This window comes from Chelonia mydas, chromosome 6, assembly GCF_015237465.2.
Source record: "Chelonia mydas isolate rCheMyd1 chromosome 6, rCheMyd1.pri.v2, whole genome shotgun sequence".
Taxonomy (NCBI): Eukaryota; Metazoa; Chordata; order Testudines; family Cheloniidae; genus Chelonia; species Chelonia mydas.
This window is the reverse complement of record NC_051246.2, coordinates 118,899,138-118,916,974: the sequence shown is the minus strand read 5'-3', so window position 1 is coordinate 118,916,974 and position 17,837 is coordinate 118,899,138. Positions and strand designations below refer to the sequence as shown.

Here is a 17,837-nt window from a genome sequence, read left to right as displayed (position 1 = left end):
ATACTGATTAGGCACGAGCCACCCACAGTTTGAAAATGAACCCAGAGTCAAAGGCCCAGCAAGCTCTATAAGCCAAAATAGAAACTGAGCTATTGGTTCTGACTTCATACAGTCTTGATCCTGTGCCGCCGACTTAAAATGAGCAGAGGATCATGCTCCGTATAAGAAAGAAAAACATCAACAATGACAGGTTTGGTCACCGGGATTGCCAGGATGCAGTGCCAGAATACACGTGGTGGTCTGTTTTCATTCATGGAGACAGAGACATGAATTCCACAGGATCTTTCAGTGACTAATCTATTTCCATTATTCGTGGACAGCTTCTTTTAATTAATAATGCTGTGGAAAATTATTTAACCAAAATGGGTTCTGTTTTTGTCACCACTGGTGACACCTCAAAAGAGGAATCACTGTCACAGGACAAGCAGTGAGTCACCGTTTCTAAGGATTCACCAACGGGGTGAGGCAGCTTATCTCAGGAATAGGAAAGCTCACCAATTGCCTGAGTTATATAAGGACTAGACTGTGAACGCAAATAACCCCATCAACTTTAATTGGACTAAGTCTGAGTAACTGCTGCCTAATGTAAATGCGGGGACTCACAAACTGACCTAAATAACCTTACTGTAGTGTTTACAGCATCCTATATTAAAGTATAGGGGAGTATGAGTGAATACTATGGTAACTGTATTAATTTAAGGGAAAAGTGGCAAGTTTTTATAGTTCACCACTGCAGTTTATACTTAATATACCTCTTGGTAATCTCCTCCCAACCCCAAATGGGTGGCAAAGCCCCTCAGCATCCTTACAGTATTTCTTACAAAACACTCAAATGATGCACATATGAGGAGTGACCAAAAAAAGTTTAGTATTAGTCATCCAACATAAAATTGTATTGGTCTAATGCCTCATCCCAAAAGATTCCATTCCATTTAGCCCAAAGTCCTAGATTAAATGAGACCAGTAATTTGATCTTAGTCTCAAAGGCAAGTCTTTGGAACCCTTTAACAAGGAGGAAGTCTACATCCACCACGCTATGTTCTTTATCAACCAATTCCCAAAGAAAAGCTGAGTGCAGAATCTACTTTGAAAAATGCAATAAACTCACAACACAAAGGCTCATTATAAATGGCAAAACTGCATTGAATAAAATGGGAACAATTGTATGCAAAGTAGACTGTCACCGTGCTGAATGATTTTTCACAGCAAACATGCAAAAGTATCAGAGATCCCCAGGACACTTTTAAGCAGATGGAACTATGCATGAACTCTGGAGGTTATATAGTTCTAGGTTCCCCAATTTTAATATGTTCTTAAATCCACATGCTCATTTAGTTTGCTTTCAGGAAAGCCTCCAAAATGGACAAGAATGTGGATACCAACAAAGACGTTAATATGAATATGAAGAGATACAAATATTTGGCTTAAATGAAAACAATGGTATTTTTAAGGTCTAAGATTAAAAATCACTAGCAAAAAACAGGGAACTGATTAAAAAAGAAATTGTTCTAATTTCAAGTATAGAGAAAAACAATGGGCCATGACATGACATGACCTGAGGATCTGCAGGCAAATAACCTCATATGTTTAAACTGTGTTAGATGAATTATACATCAGCCATTATATATTTATATATATAAAGACATTCCAACTGCCTTAAATGTATCCTCTCTCTCTTTGCATTCCTATGCCTCATTCTCTAACACACATTCCAACAGTGAATATGCCAGAGATCCTATAGGCACAGTCTCATTCATCACACACCCCTTTTTCAGTCCCTAAGCACCATCTATCCTGTGCACTGGATCAGATACTGTGGAAAATAACAGTATGCAATCATTCATATTTAAAAAACACGGGTGAAATATGGCCTCACTGAAGTCAATGGCAACACCCCATACTGTAATGCACACCGTACAAAATATATAATATATGACAGTCTCGCTGCTACCTGAGGATTTTGCCACTAGTTGGTATAGGTGGAAGTGGTAGCAAGAACTGGAAACCTGTGTATTTAAAAATATTTGAACTAAGTACTTGTTTTCTTCAGGAACCTATTTGCTGACTCAAAATAGGTCTTGTAAAATGTTGGCGGCCAATAGTATGTTCATTTTTGTGTGTTTGACTCTTTACTAACAATTTTTTTTTAACTCCACTCGCCAGGGTCTGATTGCTCTGATGGCTCCACAGGCCAAGCTTGTAAAACAAGGCCCTAATCCAAAGAGCACAGATTCTCAAAAGGCATTTCATGAATTACATGTTATAAATATTCTCTCCCACATCGGAAGATAGTAACTGATTGATGGGCCCTTCCAAGCACTGGTCTTTAACCTTTAGTTTTCAGAGATGGACATGAATCTCATTGCAGTTTTCAAGAATATTTCTAGTTTAATTATTTTCTCTACTTGGAAAAAGTTCCAAGTTCTGTTCCTGCCTTGCAGTCCGGATTAGTGATGTTAGATGTGGCATGAGCATTTCAGCACACAAAGAAAGATGCAACACTTTGCAACTGCAGGTTAAAAGTCACTTCGCCATTCTGAGCAGGAGAGATCGCTGCAGGTTGAAAAGCTAGCAGCCACTCTTATTTTATGGGCCCATAAATTTATTGTGATGGATGAACTATCTAACCAACAACAACAAAATATCTTGAGTTGGTAATACCACGCTGCACAGCTCTGTTAAGTTAGTTATTCAACATGCCAGGTCTCTGGATATTATTGGGGAGTGAGAAAACATTATTTCTCCACCTCAATGTGTCTGTCTCTTTTCTTGTCATGTGGAACTAACCTTTCAGGCTTAGTACTATTACTAATTTATTAGCCTTTTAAATGCCTCAATTGCTGTACAGTCTGTGGACTAAATCTTAATGCTTGCTGAAGCAAAGAGTGCTTTAGAAATGCGTGCGTGCATGTAAAGCAATAAACCAGATGGGGGAACAATTCTCTGTACCTCTGCGTTTGCTGCAGTGAGAGCAAACAAACAACCATCTTCTTGAGCACAGAAGAGCCAGCAGTTGATGTTTGTTATAATTAAATGGTGACTCTTGGAAGCGATGACTTAACTAAAAAAGGATTTCTGTTCAAATCAATTAAAGGAGAGAATGATTTTCTTTCCCTTTAGGTTAAATGACTACTGCACAAATTGCTGTCATACAATTGTGCAGCCCTGTCAGTCCAGTCTCTTGTGACCTGATCGACTGCTTCTGCCCACTTGATGGGACCATCTGTTGGATAGTTAGGGCCACATTTTCTAAGAAATGAACCTTTAAACTAGCAGTTTTGTCCCTAGTAGAGAACCCAAGGGGAAGCATGAACATTTTCTGCCGATGGAACTTAATCCAAAACCCACTGAAGTCACTTACTTAATAGGATTTTGGATTGGGGTATGGTGTTTAAGAGCATAAAAATCTATCTAGTGCCTAGGAATGAAGCACAGGAAATCCCTGCACCAGACTGGCTGAATATCCCAGCATTGTTCTTTTAGGAAAAGGCCTTTCCCCCCACCAAATCCTGGATGTTGAGAAGCTACAGATAGACATCAGGTATGATTCCACATAGCCACGTTCTTCAGAACCTTTTACTGCCAATCCATTCATATTTACTGCTGCCCTACGTACCCAACAGAGATCTCTCTCTCCTCTCCCGTGAAAGCCAATCTACATATCTTTCTTTATAAGCTTCACTATGAAATTCAGCTCCTCTTTGCTTTCAGCCACAGCAAGAAAATCCTCCTGGCACAAATTTTCCCTTCCAACGCTCAGTCCAAATACCAGGCTTTGCTCTGGGTAATTCCACCGGTGAAAAGAATTCTCCCACCATTACCAGCAGGGTGTCAAGTGGCTGCATAGGCACTCCACCGCCATTACTACAGCCCCTGCATAGTAACTACCGTGGCTGTAACACAGAGGATCCATGTCTAAGTGCTCCATGCAGCCACACTGTGGGCGCTCGCCAGACTGCACCTCCTGGTCCCTAGGGGTTAGCAAGCAGGGAACTCGGTTCTGCATTGCACATCTGTATCTGTGCAGCCACCCCTTATATTGCACCCCACCTTGTGGAGCACACTGGTCCCACTGCCAAAAGGCCCTCTTCCTCCGTGGAGGAAGGGAAAGGATTTCCGCTATGTGAATAGCAGAATTGCAGTCCACTGCTTTGTCAGCAAAGTGTTCACATTGCTTTCGGTAATGCAAAGCTCTGGCATGCCTCCAGAGGAAAAGGTGTAGTTTCAGGAAGTTAGTTTAAGTGACAGGTTTATAGTCACAAGAAGCAAAATTTATATTTTGACACAGCATGAGTTGTATTAGCTTGTCCCATGAAATTGCCTTCAAGCATTTCTTCCCTGGTCCCACATCTGTCCTGGTTCTGCCCAGGTTCTTGAGCAGCGTTTTCAGCTCTGGACTAGCAATTCATAGCACATTGCAGGTAGCAAGGTGGGAATTAGAAGAGAGGGTAAGATGACAATCTTAAACCTAAACTGGATTTTTGCTGTGCTCTCTTTTTCAGCCTTAACTCGGACTGGGTGCATCTGTAGGCCCATTTTAACCTCTCCCAACTCTCCCCCTGCTGAGTCACTTCCCTACATCCTGTACTTTGCTGGCTGCATTGACAGCACTAAAGAACCATCATTCTTTTTTCTGGGCAGCATCTTGTACAAGCTACTGTTGCCAGAACGATACTAGGCTCAATGAACCACCAGTCCAGCTGCGCAATTCCTATTTTACTATAAGCATTGAGCTCCTTTTTCTATATGGCTGAATTGTCTTTAAAAAATCATCATAGCCTTACAGTAACTTCAGATGAGATGCCCTAGATGCAGCTATAGAAAAAAAAAGATCCATTTCAACTGTAAAAGGATTTCAGTTAACACTCAATAATCTATAAATCACTGTTATGAGATTTTCCTATGCAAATCAAATGTATATGATTCTCATCAATCTTTAAAAACACCTCCATAAAGATTAAATTTTGCAGCTGCAATGCGAATTAAAGGATCTGTTAACTTATTTTCAAGATACATCTTTATAGCTAATTAATTTTCAGATCGAGTGTTCCTTTGAAATGACTCATGGATAGTGAGCTTTGCTGATTGATTATAAAATGAGAAGGTGGGTTAAAAAAAAGAGAGAGTTGTGAATATAAAATCACTGTCAAGATTGATTAACCTCACCATATTAAAATTCTAAACTGAGTAAGCAAGAGAAGCGGGTATTAACATAATACCTTTGTGGAGTATAATTTATTATTTCACATCAATAAATTCCTCTTAGTTGGTCCATGTCCCATCAGCATGGCCTCTGATCTGGATTTTAGTAGATGGGAGAGTGAACTTCACCTTGGAAGAAGTAATAATTTGGATTATATTGGACTATAAAACACAGCCACATATATGATGTAAAAGGAATGAAAAAAGAAAATAAGTGTCATTCATATGTCACCCTCATAGGCAGATACTCTGAACTTCAGATCTACAGGGAGTTTTTACGGAGCCACCATTAATGAACAGCCACAGCTTTTACTGAAAGTCTAGTTAATCTGCACTGACCTGAAAACATCAAGACTAAATTTGGGATTGCTATTTGTCACACACTTTGTGGGCGGTTCTCAATCACTTTTCCCCTAGAAATGGTGAGAATTAGACCAAGTGCATTACCCGTTTCCTCAGATTGCAAGTGAGTGTGAGATTCCTGGAGAAGGAGTTTGCAAAAGCTGTATAAAAGTCCAGAACTTTCAGCAAGGCTTCCCGTTTAATAATATGTAAATCGCAGTACGTCAGTGCCCGGACATTGGCACACGCATGCGCCAAAGTGGTTTCCTTCCAGAAGATATCGCCAAACACATCGCCTTTACCTGCAAAAGAGCAGGAAACATTTATTAAACCACACATATACACTGCTCTTCAGCAAACCAATTAGTCCCTTCCCCAAATTTTCTTCAGTTCCCAATTATTCTGAATTTAGGCCAGATTTTTAAAGGTATTTAGGCATTGCTCTGTTCAGCACTGCAAGGCGTAATGAATTTTGGATCCTAGGTCTCTTTCAATGAGACTTAGGCTCCTAAGTGCAAAAGTCACTGTCATAAATATAAAGGGAAGGGTAACCACCTTTCTGTATACAGTGCTATAAAATCCCTCCTGGCCAGAGGCAATACCCTTTCACCTGTAAAGGGTTAAGAAGCTAAGGTAACCTCGCTGGCACCTGACCCAAAAGGACCAATGAGAGTATGAGATACCTTCAAATCTGGAGGGAGGGGTGAACAAAGGTTTTGGTCTGTCTGTGTGATGCTTTTGCCAGGAACGGATCAGGAATGCAGCCTTACAACTCCTGTAAAGTTAGTAAGTAATCTATAAGTAATCTAGCTAAAAAATGCGTTAGATTTTCTTTTGTTTAATGGCTGGTAAAATAAGCTGTGTTGGATGGAATGTATATTCCTGTTTTTGTGTCTTTTGTAACTTAAGGTTTTGCCTAGAGGGATTCTCTATGTTTTGAATCTGATTACCCTGTAAGGTATTTACCATCCTGATTTTATAGAGGTGATTCTTTTACCCTTCCTTTAATTAAAATTCTTCTTTTAAGAACCTGATTGATTTTTCATTGTTCTTAAGATCTAAGGGTTTGGGTCTGTGTTCACCTGTACCAATTGGTGAGGATTCTTATCAAGCCTTCCTCAGGAAAGGGGGTGTAGGGCTTGGGAGGAAGACATCCCCAAGTGGGCTCTTTCCCTGTTCTTTGTTTAAAATGCTTGGTGGTGGCAGCATACGGTTCAAGGACAAGGCAAAGTTTGTACCTTGGGAAAGTTTTTAATCTAAGCTGGTAAGAATAAGCTTAGGGGGTCTTTCATGCAGGTCCCCACATCTGTACCCTAGAGTTCAGAGTGGGGAAAGAATCTTGACATGGTGGCAGAGGTGGGATCATTTTGAGATCATTTTGAACCAGAAGCACAGCAGGATTTTAAAAGGTTTTGTAAAAGAGGATTGCCGTTGTAGATTCTGTCTCTCTGCCTGGGGGACAGAGCACCAGGCATAACAAAAGGATTTTTCTGTAGGCTGAGAACAGCTATCAGAAAAAAAAATAGGTATCAGGTTACAGCACAGCAAAATTTCACAAGCCAGATTTTTTTTTTCTTTCTAACTCTTGGGTATAGCTAGGTTAAAAACAGAGAGGTTAGAATGACAGAAAGCAATACCTAACAAAAACTGGAATTAGCCAGATTTGAGGCTGAGGAAAGACAAAAGGAACATAAAAGATGGGTAGAACTCAGACAGATGGAGATGGATGGACAAGCAGCCCAAGAAAAAGAAAGGGAGGCTGCCCACAGGAGAGAAATGGAGGCAAAGGCTAAAGAAATGGAGGAGAAGGAAAAAGAGGAAGCATGCACTGGAGGTGGAGAAGGCAAAGGCTCAGCAGAATATACCGAATAACTCTAACAATCCTTCCCCAATAATCCACAAATGGGAGCGACTATGTCCACAGTATGATGAATCCAGTGATATTGCTGAATATTTTCTCACCTTTGAGAGACTGTGCACACTCCATCAAATTCCTGAAGCTCACAAGATGACCACATTGGTCGCAAAATTGACTGGAAGAGCACTGACATATTCAATAAGATGCCTATTGAGGAGGCTTCTGACTATAATAAATTCAAGGATTTGGTTTTAAAACAATTTCAAGTTACACCTGAAACTTACAGAGTAAAATTTAGAGCCCTTAAGAGAGGACCTGGACTAAGTAATGTGGCTTATATAAACCAGATGAAGGATCTGTTAGATAAATGGGTCAAAGGAAGGGGTGTAACTAGCTTTGAAGGAATGTGTGATTTGATGACTCAGGAGCAATTCCTGAATATGTCCAAAGAGGATATAAAACAGTGTTTATGGGATAAGAAAATGGACTCAGCAGAAAGTCTTGCTTCTTATGCTTATCAATACGAGCAGTCCCAGACTGCCAGAGAGGTGGGGCAAACCGGAACAAAATGGGTGGAGGGAGGAGAAAGGAACAACCCTGGTTGCAGTTGGAGCGGATACCAGAAGGGACACCCTCAGACCACACCCTACTACCGGGGGAAGCCCAAGGCCCCAACTACACCCCAAGGAACACTCCAGACACCTTATCTTCCCGCCACGCTGTTCTCCAGCAACCCACCTCACCCCAGTGACCCATCAGCTGGACGATGTTTTAAATGTAATGAGCCAGGGCATGTAAAGACCAACTGCCCCAAGAACCCCAAACAGAATACAGTTCATTGCACCGGAATCACACCAGAGGTCCTCAGGCCCAGATACCTCCCAGATACCCTCAGAGTGGAGGGAAACTGTGAGTGTGGAAGGGAAGAAGGTCACAGCGTGGAGGGACACCAATTTAATCGACCCAGAGGTCCAAGTGACGATTCAACCCTTCAAGTCACACTCTTTTGACTTGCCTACAGCCAAGTTGCCCGTCCAGTACGAGGGCTGGTCAGGAACGTGAACTTTTGCAGTCTATGATGATTATCCCATCCCCATGCTGTTGGGGGAAGACTTGGCCAATCATGTGAAGCTGGCCAAGAGGGTGGGAATGGTCAGCCACAGCCAGGCTAAGCAAGCTGTCACACCTACCTCTGTTCCGGAAACTTCTACCAGGACCCGGTCAGGGGTGATGGAACCGGACCCCATGCCAATGTCTGCAACAGCAGTAGTGGATCCAGTCACAGAGACTCAGACAGAGCCAGTCTCAGAACCGGAACTGGCAGAACAACCAGCACCAGAATAGTGACCAGCACTGAATCCAGTACTTGCAACCCCAACACCTGAGGGCCCCACCGAACCTGCACCGGCAGCAGCAGATAACCCTATTCAAGAGGCTCAGCCGGAGCCTTAACCCCAACATAGTGCACCAGCGGAGAGCGGTTCACAGTCCACGGAAACAGCCCCATCACCTGCATCGCTTCCAGAGGGACCAAGCCCAGGTCTACAATCCAATGAGGAACTGATGTCTCCAGCATCAAGGGAACAGTTCCAGACTGAACAGGAAGCAGATGAAAGCCTCCAGAGAGCTTGGACGACAGCACAGAGCAACCCACCACCTCTCAGCTCTTCTAATCGATCCAGGTTTCTTGTAGAAACTTTTATACAAGGAAACTCTTTTTGGTGGACACCAGGAAGACTGGCGGACACCAGGAAGACTGGCATCCTCAGAGACAGTTGGTAGTTCCAACTAAGTACTGGGTAAAGCTATTAAGCTTAGCCCACGATCATCCTAGCAGCCATGCTGGGGTGAACAGAACCAACGACCATTTGGGAAAGTCGTTCCACTGGGAGGGAATGGGCAAGAATGTTTCTACCTATGTCCGGTCTTGTGAGGTGTGCTAAAGAGTGGGAAAACCCCAAGACCAGGTCAAAGCCCTTCTCCAGCCACTCCCCATCATTGAGGTTCCATTTCAGTGAGTAGCTGTGGATATTCTGGGTCCTTTTCCGAAAAAGACACCCAGAGGAAAGCAGTACATACTGACTTTCATGGATTTTGTCACCCGATGGCCAGAAGCAGTAGCTCTAAGCACCACTAGTGCCAGGCACTAACAGACATTTTTGCCAGGGTAGGTTGGCCCTCCGACATCCTCACAGATGCAAGAACTAATTTCCTGGCAGGAACTACGGAAAGCTTTTGGGAAACTCATGGGGTGAATCACTTGGTTGCCACCCCTTACCATCATCAAACAAATGGCCTGGTGGAGGAGTTTAATGGAACTTTGGGGGCCATGATAAGTACATTCATAAATGAGCACTCCAATGATTGGGACCTAGTGTTGCAGCAGTTGCTCTTTGCCTACAGAGCTGTACCCCATCCCAGTTTAGGGTTTTCACCATTTGAACTTGAATATGGCCGTGAGGTTAAGGGGCCATTACTGTTGGTGAAGCAGCAATAGGAGGGGTTTACACCTTCTCCAGGAACTAACATTCAGGACTTTGTAACCAACCTACAAAACACCCTCCGAACCTCTTTAGCCCTTGCTAAAGAAAACCTAAAGGATGCTCAAATGGAGCAAAAAGCCTGGTATGATAAACATGCCAGAGAGCAGTCCTTCAAAGTAGGGGACCAGATCATGGTCTTAAAGGCGCTCCAGGCCCATAAAATGGAAGCGTCGTGGGAAGGGCCATTCACGGTCCAAGAGCGCCTGAGAGCTGTTAATTATCTCATAGCATTCCCCACCTCCAACCGAAAGCCTAAGAAGGTGTACCATATTAATTCTCTAAAGCCCTTTTATTCCAGAGAATTAAAGATTTGTCAGTTTACAGCCCAGGGAGGAGATGATGCTGAGTGGCCTGAAGGTGTCTACTACGAAGGGAAAAGTGCTGGTGGTGTGGAAGAGGTGAACCTCTCCAGGACCCTTGGGTGTATGCAGCGACAGCAGATCGAGGAGCTGTGCACGAGCTACACGCCGACGTTCTCAGCCACCGCAGGACTGACTGAATGGGCATACCACTCCATTGACACAGGTAATGCTCACCCAATTAAAGTCCAACCTTACCGGGTGTCTCCTCAAGCTAAAACTGCTATAGAACGGGAGATCCAGGATATGCTACAGATGGGTGTAATCCGCCCCTCCCGCAGTGCATGGGCATCTCCAGTGGTTCTAGTTCCCAAACCAGATGGGGAGATACGTTTTTGTGTGGGCTACCGTAAGCTAAATGCTGTAACTTGCCCAGACAACTATCCACTGCCACGCACAGATGAACTATTAGAGAAACTGGGATGGGCCCAGTTCATCTCTACCTTGGACTTAACCAAGGGGTACTGGCAGGTACCGCTACATGAATCCGCCAAGGAAAGGTCAGCCTTCATCACACATGTCGGGCTGTATGAATTTAATGTGCTCCCTTTCAGGCTGCGGAATGCACCTGCCACCTTCCAAAAACTTGTAGATGGTTTCCTAGCAGGATTGGGAGAATATGCAGTCGCCTACCTTGACGATGTGGCCATATTTTCAGATTTCTGGGCAGAACACCTGGAACATCTACAAAAAGTCTTTGAGGGCATAAGGGAGGCAGGACTAACTGTTAAGGCTAAGAAGTGTCAAATAGGCCTAAACAGAGTGACTTACCTTGGACACCAAATGGGTCAAGGAACTATCAACCCCCTACAGGCCAAAGTGGATGCTATCCAAAAGTGGCCTGTCCCAAAGTCAAAGAAACAGGTCCAATCCTTCTTAGGCTTGGCCGGATATTACAGGCGATTTGTACCACAGTACAGCCAAATCGCTGCCCTACTGAAAGACCTAACCAAAAAGAAACAGCCAAATGCAGTTCAGTGGACTGAAGAGTGTCAGAAGGCCTTTAACCAGCTTAAAGCAACACTCATGTCTGACCCTGTGCTAAGGGCCCCAGACTTTGACAAACCGTTCCTAGTAACCACAGATGTGTCCGAGCGTGGTGTGGGAGCAGTCTTAATGCAGGCAGGACCGAATCAAGAATTTCATCCTGTCGTGTTTCTCAGCAAGAAGCTGTCTGAGAGGGAAAGCCACTGGTCAATCAGTGAAAAGGAATGTTATGCCATTGTCTACGCCCTGGAAAAGCTACGCCCATACATTTGGGGACGGCGTTTCCACCTGCAAACCGACCATGCTGCACTACAGTGGCTTCATACCGCCAAGGGAAATAACAAAAAACTTATTTGGTGGAGTTTAGCTCTCCAAGATTTTGATTTCGACATCCAACACATCTCAGGAGCTTCTAACGAAGTGGCTGATGCACTCTCCTGTGAAAGTTTCCCAGAATCAACTGGTTAAAATCGTCCTTGGGATGTGGAAAATATTGTTAGTCTTTATACAGTTAGTAGTATATTTAGAGGTGCATGCGTCTTATTAACTCTGTTTTCTCCTAGAGCTCCAGGAAGAAATCACAGCCAGTGTTTCACCCTATCTGTGATTTGGGGTGGCGTGTCATAAATATAAAGGGAAGGGTAACCACCTTTCTGTATACAGTGCTATAAAATCCCTCCTGGCCAGAGGCAAAACCCTTTCACCTGTAAAGGGTTAAGAAGCTAAGGTAACCTCGCTGGCACCTGACCCAAAAGGACCAATGAGGGTACGAGATACTTTCAAATCTGGAGGGAGGGGTGAACAAAGGTTTTGGTCTGTCTGTGTGATGCTTTTGAAGGGAACGGATCAGGAATGCAGCCTTACAACTCCTGTAAAGTTAGTAAGTAATCTATAAGTAATCTAGCTAAAAAATGCGTTAGATTTTCTTTTGTTTAATGGCTGGTAAAATAAGCTGTGTTGGATGGAATGTATATTCCTGTTTTTGTGTCTTTTGTAACTTAAGGTTTTGCCTAGAGGGATTCTCTATGTTTTGAATCTGATTACCCTGTAAGGTATTTACCATCCTGATTTTATAGAGGTGATTCTTTTACCCTTCCTTTAATTAAAATTCTTCTTTTAAGAACCTGATTGATTTTTCATTGTTCTTAAGATCTAAGGGTTTGGGTCTGTGTTCACCTGTACCAATTGGTGAGGATTCTTATCAAGCCTTCCTCAGGAAAGGGGGTGTAGGGCTTGGGGGGATATTTTGGGAGAAGACGTCTCCAAGTGGGCTCTTTCCCTGTTCTTTGTTTAAAACGCTTGGTGGTGGCAGCATACGGTTCAAGGACAAGGCAAAGTTTGTACCTTGGGGAAGTTTTTAACCTAAGCTGGTAAGAATAAGCTTAGGGGGGTCTTTCATGCAGGTCCCCACATCTATACCCTAGAGTTCAGAGTGAGGAAGGAAGCTTGACAGTCAGTTTTGAAAATGAGACTTATTAAGCTCCTTTTAAAAACTGGATTGGGGGGGCAGTTTTTGAAAATTTTACCCTTAAGCACATGCTATAGCTATGCATGTGCTATTAAGTGCTTTGCTGAATCTGGGCCTCACTGAAGTATCTTACGATTAGAGCCAATCAAACTATTAATTAAGAATAACATTTGCTAAAAAAATCAACTCCCTTTTTCAAATCATTCACAAATAGACCCTGATTCCTGTGAATGAACTTGTTCATTTGCATTCACTGAATAGTTCTGACAAATAATTTTCTAACTACTTGTTGTCCATGACTGTTTGCATTAAATATTTTCGAATTGTGTTGTGCAGTTGGGCATCTGTTTTTACTCCCTAACTGAATGACATTTTATTTTTAAACAGGAGAATAACAAATGGTAAATAATTTGTAATGAGCTTGTGTTTTATGTTTTCAGCTGCACAATCATCTGCTCGAAAATTTGTGAAATATTGGGAATTTGTGAACATTCTCAAGAATGTCCAACGGTCATTGCAATGAAAAATTGCAAACAACAAACTGACCCCACAAATCTTAGTGAACTGAACATTGTATTTATATTTAGTTGTATTTGACAATCTGATTTTCTGCCATTTGACCAGTGCTGCTAACAATTAGATTAAGTGATTTTTCTAGATGAAATATTATTAATTATTGATGTTACAGTATTGTCCAAAAGCCCAATCAGGATCAGAGCCCCACTGGGATGGGCACTGTAGAAACATATATTAAGACCTCATTCCTGCCTTGAAGACTTTACCATCTAGATTAAGACAAAACTAAATATCTGAACATTTACAGGTACTAGTGTATATAAAATCCATGCCTCCAAAGCTAGGTCTGGCCAAAGCTATTAGGAAGGTAGTGGCTCAAACCATTCATTTTATTTGGATGTTGCAAAGTGAAATGATAGGTACATATCACATTCTGGGGTGACACAACTCTCCACTGGTCTGAAGCTGATTCTGCCGCAAAAGCAATTTTCGCTATTTTTAGCAGATTGGATTTCCCTAAGGAGATTTTACCTGACTGTGGGTCAAATTTCAGGTCTCAGCTATTCAGCGAGTTATGGAAGTTGTGTGGGGCAAAACAACTAAAAGCCATCCCATATCACCCAGAGACAAAGGGTCTGTTGGAGAGGTTCAATGGAATTCTAAAATCTAGGCTCAGAATCAAATAGGAGAACCGGAGTCTGGGACAATGTCACTGATGGATTGTTACCCTATTTGCTATTTGCTTATAGGAAAGTGCCCCAAGAGTCGGCAGGGTTTGCCCCATTTGATCTTCTATATGGAAGAGAAGTGAGGGATCTTATCTGAGACTCCTGAGAAGGGTACACTGTTATAGAAGTTAATGGACTTAATGGAAATGGATCAGACTAACCTCAGGAACAGTCCAAGCAAAAGGTGCGATATGGCCAACATACTCTTTTGAAATGGAGGATCTGAGGTTCGTGCTAAGCACTAAAATGCAGAATTCTTGGGAAGGACCTTTTGCGGTGACAGAAGAGGTGAATGAAGATACAGATCATGTTACAAGGTCGCATGGAAATCGTGTCCCACAGCTAGTGCATGTAAACAGATTTAAAGCTTATCACAGCAGGCAAGCTATGGTCAACACAAGCTGTTGTGTAGAAAGGGAAACTGAGGCACATCACCTCACTGAACTTCAGCCTGACTCACCCATGGAAAGCATCGATCTCTGTGGTGAGTTAACACCAGTTGAAAAGGCAGAGGTGTTATCTGTGCTGCAAGAACATAGACAAGGGTTTTCTAGCAAACCAGGGAAGACTCACTTGCTGACTTATATGACCATTACTGTAGGATTACAGCCATCCCAGCAGGTTCTACCGCACCACTGGCAAGGTATAAGAGCAAATTTGCACAGAAATACAAAGCATGCTGGACCAGGGCTGCACCTATACACAGACACCCAGACTGTGACCTGCATGCTGTTTGGCTGTTTGTGAACATCCCGGGCTGGGAACTACAACAGCAAAGCATTGTGAGGCACGCAAGGCTATGGGGCAGGCAGTGACACAGCCGCACCCTGATCTGGATCGTACCCCGGAATGTGACAGTCCAGTGTTGCATAAAAGAAAAGACACATGGTTCAATGTCACAGCTAGAACCAAGTGTCATGACAAATATCTCAAGATTAAAACCTTTCCTCATATTTACTGTAAACCAGAGAAGTGGCAGATCTGAAGTGTAGATCTGCAGTGCTGGCCACCCCATCTCAAAAAGAATATTTGCACACATGAATAAGTTAACTCATATGTGGCAAGTTATATGCATAATTATTGGCAAGTTTGAGCCCTAAAATAGCTGTTTTGACAGTGGTTAACAATTGGGAAGACACCCCCTTTGAGTAGCCAAAATTCCCTTCTCTTGCCTAATTGCTTTTCTAGCAATATGCTGAGTGAGGTCCAATATTTGGACTGTGCCTGATACCCAAAATTACCTGAAGCAGCCACTGTAGAAAAAGTGAATGTATAAAATGAGGGTGGCGTTCAGAAGTATCCTCCTCATTTCTTACAAAATGCTCACCTTGATTTTAACAAAAGTTACAAACATTTTTAGGACCCTTAAAAGGAAACAAAGTATAAGGGACTTGGTGTCTAATTCAAAACCCAGTAAAGTCTTTTCATAGAGATTAAGGCCAGATGGGACCATTAGATCATCTAGAACTGAACGCCTGTCGATCACAGGTGATTACATTTCACCCAGATATCCCTATATTGAGCCCAATTACTTTAGTTAAACAAAAGCATTTCAGTCCTCAGAAGAGTGAACTGTTGTGAGCCACAGGCCAAGATCAGGAAAGAGCGAGGTGCCACCAATGCCCGGGGCCCTTGCCGTGGCAGGAAAATGAAGAGGTGACATATGCCCAGACGATACCCGTGCCCCTTGCTGCAGAGGAAAGCGAAAAAACCGCAAGGCCTCTGCCAATCTGACCTGGGCGGAAATTCCTTTTTGACCCCCAAATTCGGCGATCAGTTTGACCCTGAGCATGTGAGCAAGACACACCAGCCAGGCATCTAAGAAAGAGGTTTCTTAGCACTCTCTCCATTGATTTCAATAGCCCTGGGATTGGACCCCGGTGAGGGTTTATTTTATAGCTTGGAGACTTTATTTTCCCAAGGGAAGAATGATAGTACATGTATAATATTTTTTATCGCCCACACTCTCAAATATTTGCAACATTTTCTAAGGATACTTTGCAGCTTTGTTTTGGGAACTACATTCATTAACCAAATTAACAATCTAGCTGATCAAACTGATCTCATTGTTCCATGTGGTCTGGGGTTTTATTTCTGTGTATTGTCTATGGTATTGTATGTGCATAATATTATTCACTAGATCTTTGGAGGTTTGCAAAACATGAATAGGAATTTCTATTTGGAGTAAAGTAAAAATTGCTGATGCTTGTCTTGGTTTTATTCATCTCTATTTTACATTCAATAAAAAATAATGTCTATATCTTGGAATTGTCTCTTCTAATGAAGATTATAAAGGCTTTCTTTCTTAGTCTGGTTTTCAAAGGATTTTTTTTTAAAAATGAGGGTGAATATGGAATACATAATCCAGCTAATGCATTTTACAAAATGAGATGGCATAAAGTTTAAATGCTTATTGCAGAGCATTTATGAGTAATTTATCACTTATCTAATGTACTGATTTTAAAATGCCTTTCTGTAGTTAATTGTCCTTGTTCATAAACGCAGTTCTGTTTCATACACACACAGCAGAGTTATATAATTTATTGAAAATAGACCACTTTTTGAAACATGTACAACAATGCATCAGTTATTTTTTCTTTGTGATGTGCACTTGGAAAAATTGGAGTTTAGCTTTGAGCAACTACAGCCTGCTGTTGAAAATAAGCAATATCGCTGAGTTGTCTCTTATCATTCTCCTCCCACAATGTAAGGGAAATGTTTCTTTTCTTACTAAATGCAAGGTAATATTACCCAGCAAATTAAAGATAAAAGGTTAAAAGATGATATTTACATGCAACCCTTGTGTAATACTTAGAGTTAAACAATGTACCACAATTCTTTTATAAATGAATCATCCTTCAGAGAAATGAACAGATTTTCACGATGTTTGTTGCTGTTCTGTTAAATAACAAACAGCAGTGGGATCATCAAATAGATGCTGAGCCACTACAATCATCCAGAGCAATTCATTTATTCACGAGTCAGTTGCCTTTTGAGTCAAATGGCAGCGTGGTAACTTGAAGTGGGGAAGGATTTAAAGGACAGACACAAAAGGTAACACTGACATTTTGTACTTTACGGACGCTGTATGTTTCTTTGAACACAAAGATAAATAGGAGCATTAGCTTCCATGGCACGGCGAAAGCATGGTGATATTATGCTGTGTTCAGACAGCATGAAAACAAGAACAAATAGTTCAAGACTCTTCTGAACTTTTTCCAAATATTTGAAAGCTGCGACACTTGTTAAATCAGCCAAATTTGTTAACAAATGTAATGAGTGAAAACAAAATAAAATCCTGCAACACAATAGAGTTTTCCCCATCAGGGAACACTCAGACAGTAATCACATATTATATTTTATCCCCAGCTCACTGATGGCTATTAGTAAATGATGGCAAATATTCATATATTTCTCTTTCACTATCCTTTCAGATAATTGCAAAGGATAATTTAGCTAGTTGAAATTAAAAGTCAGATTTTCAAATAAAGTTGAATGAACAGCATGTATCTAAGTTATGCAAGCAAATATGCACGCACATATTGCAATTTAGGTATTTAGGCAGGTATGCATGTACAGATACAGCCATGGGCTGGTGTTGCAAAATGGCTGTTTTGAGAGATCTGTAGGGTATACATTTTTAAAATCTGTCTCCACAGTTAGACTCTGACCAAGACTCCTTTAAGGACTTATCCACATATGGAGTTATTCAGGAATAGCTGTCCAGGGATAAATCCATGTTTGCACACTCTTATTCTGAAATGAGAATGCCTTTTTCTGAAATAGCTTAATCCACTTGGAAAATTGAATGAACTAAAAGAGGTACCTAAAAAA

The 17,837-nt window shown here is 41.9% G+C and overlaps 1 protein-coding gene across 4 annotated transcripts in view; it reads right to left on the bottom strand.

Annotated features, from left to right (window-relative positions):
* Positions 1-17,837, bottom strand: part of KCNH5 (potassium voltage-gated channel subfamily H member 5) — a 240,159-nt gene that overhangs the window by 39,358 nt on the left and 182,964 nt on the right. For all 4 annotated transcript variants that reach the window (XM_043549512.1, XM_007068012.3, XM_043549514.1 and 1 more), the window contains one exon: positions 5,650-5,846. In XM_043549512.1, the coding sequence (XP_043405447.1) occupies positions 5,650-5,846 (197 nt within the window). The remainder of the gene's footprint in view (positions 1-5,649; positions 5,847-17,837) is intronic.